This window comes from Priapulus caudatus, unplaced genomic scaffold (assembly GCF_000485595.1).
Source record: "Priapulus caudatus unplaced genomic scaffold, Priapulus_caudatus-5.0.1 Scaffold594, whole genome shotgun sequence".
Classification (NCBI taxonomy): domain Eukaryota; kingdom Metazoa; phylum Priapulida; class Priapulimorpha; order Priapulimorphida; family Priapulidae; genus Priapulus; species Priapulus caudatus.
In genome coordinates, this window is record NW_014577655.1 from 89,749 (window position 1) to 91,723 (window position 1,975).

Consider the following 1,975-nt stretch of genomic DNA (forward strand, 5'->3'; position numbering starts at 1 on the left):
AGTGGGGGGGCACCTGGGGGGGCACAGAAGATTTGTGGGGGGGCACGTGCACCCCCAGGCCCCCCCGTAGCTACGCCCCTGTTCATATAATGAGTGAAACAATGCGAATGGCCATGTCTGCTGTTACTGCAATACGTACAAAATGTACATGATTAGGCCTTTTGCTTTACAGCACTGAGCATCACGTGAGCAGAGCGCATGCAGCACATGTTTAAATAATATCCGGACAACCAAAACTCTTGAGGGACAACCATATGCTACTCTCTTGGTTGTCCTCCGGACAACCCAAAAAAATCCTTAAAATTGAGCACTGGGACCTCTAGGACAACCTCTACCCTCTAGGAATATATTAACTCATCGTTAACCCTCTTGCTGTCTGCATGCCTATTACACATTGCTACTACCTTTCATACATAGTTGTCATGCCTTAAACATCTAGATCTTTGTTATTTACTTGTTGTACTTAGGTGAAAGCTATCTTAATTGGATGCTTGATTTGATATTTATATTAGAAATGTTTGTGTGGTTCCGTAAAATGCCATAAAAATACCCAATAAAAATAATACCTTGTTTTGTATTTACAACGGCAGAATAAACATCTACCCACATATACAGTTTAGACATTAACTTGATTAAAAAAAGATAAGCATGTGACTGGGTATTTAGTTCTTGCAGGGCTGAGCAATGTAGCTCAGCATGACTATTTCTCTTTACAGAGAAATGTAATGCCTTATTGCATTAATTCTAATAGAGAAAAATTTAATTTATTTCTCTGAAGATGATGCAGATGAATCTGCAACAGAAAGTGAAGCAGAGACCGAGGCACTCATGTATGACATCAGCACTGAAGTGAGGTTTATCAGCACAAAGGTCATGGGGTAAGTTTAGCTCACTCAGATATAATAGGTTGAAAAATCATAGATGATTGTATTTAAATAGTCTTCATTGATATACTCCCAATAGATGCTTGTTTTACTCATACTGGGAGTGAAACTACTTCAGTCCTGCTTTGAAGCACTGACTGAACAGTTTTTTTAAATCGTGAAATATGTTTATTGATATTTGCATGTTTAAATAATGGAAAAACTACATGTGCATGAAACATAACTGCAATGCAATAACTTAGTAGTGTTGAACATTATCGGGGGATTTCCCATGAATTTCACAAGGCATACATGTTAAACAGTTGGGTAATTCACGTGTGATTGCCAATTGGAGTTAATTACTCATGTCATATGTGACCCAATATAATTATGTATAATGGATATACTTAGTTTGTTTGGAGACACATACATCAAACTATGAAAGTGCAGCATAACTGTGTTGGTATTGCCAATAGTAAAACACAGCTGGAAATTGAGGCATGTCCATTACGCTTAGCAGAGGATATAAGCAGGGTGCGAAATTAACGGGAGTCCGGAGTCAAATACTCCCTGAATTACTGTCGGACTCCCTGATTTGATATATATGCAGGAGTCCGTGTAACTCCCTGAAAATTCTGCGATACTGACTAGTTCGTTCCAGAGCACGGCCTCGCGGAATTACCGTATTTTTTCAGCTAATGTCCCAAGAAAATTTGGCAGACGTGCAACTGCATGAATCTTAAAAATAAGCACATGCGTTATTGTTAATATCTTTAATTTTGAACCTCAGACTGCGGACTCCCTCATTTTGCTGCGGACTCTCTCTTTTTGAGGGTAGGGAGTCCGTTGGACTCCCGTGTTCAGAAGTTAATTTCTACCCCTGTATAAGTGATATCGTATACAGACCTGCCAACTGTTACGTATTGCCCGTAATTTGTTACGGACGCGAGTCAAAATTACGGTGTTACGGACGACCTCGAAAAATTACGGACAGCAAGAAATCTCTGAAATTTATATTTTTTAATGCAAAAAAAAAGAAATAAACACAGTGTAAAATCAACTATTATCATGTAACATGACTACTGTGTCTGTAGATTTAGACTAATAGCTCT

General features: G+C 38.7%; 1 protein-coding gene across 1 annotated transcript in view; it reads left to right on the forward strand.

Annotated features, from left to right (window-relative positions):
• LOC106811952 (cytoplasmic dynein 1 heavy chain 1-like) overlaps positions 1-1,975 on the forward strand; it is a 97,245-nt gene that overhangs the window by 1,727 nt on the left and 93,543 nt on the right. The window contains 1 exon segment of the mRNA XM_014815693.1: positions 779-878. Coding sequence (XP_014671179.1) covers positions 779-878 — 100 coding nt within the window.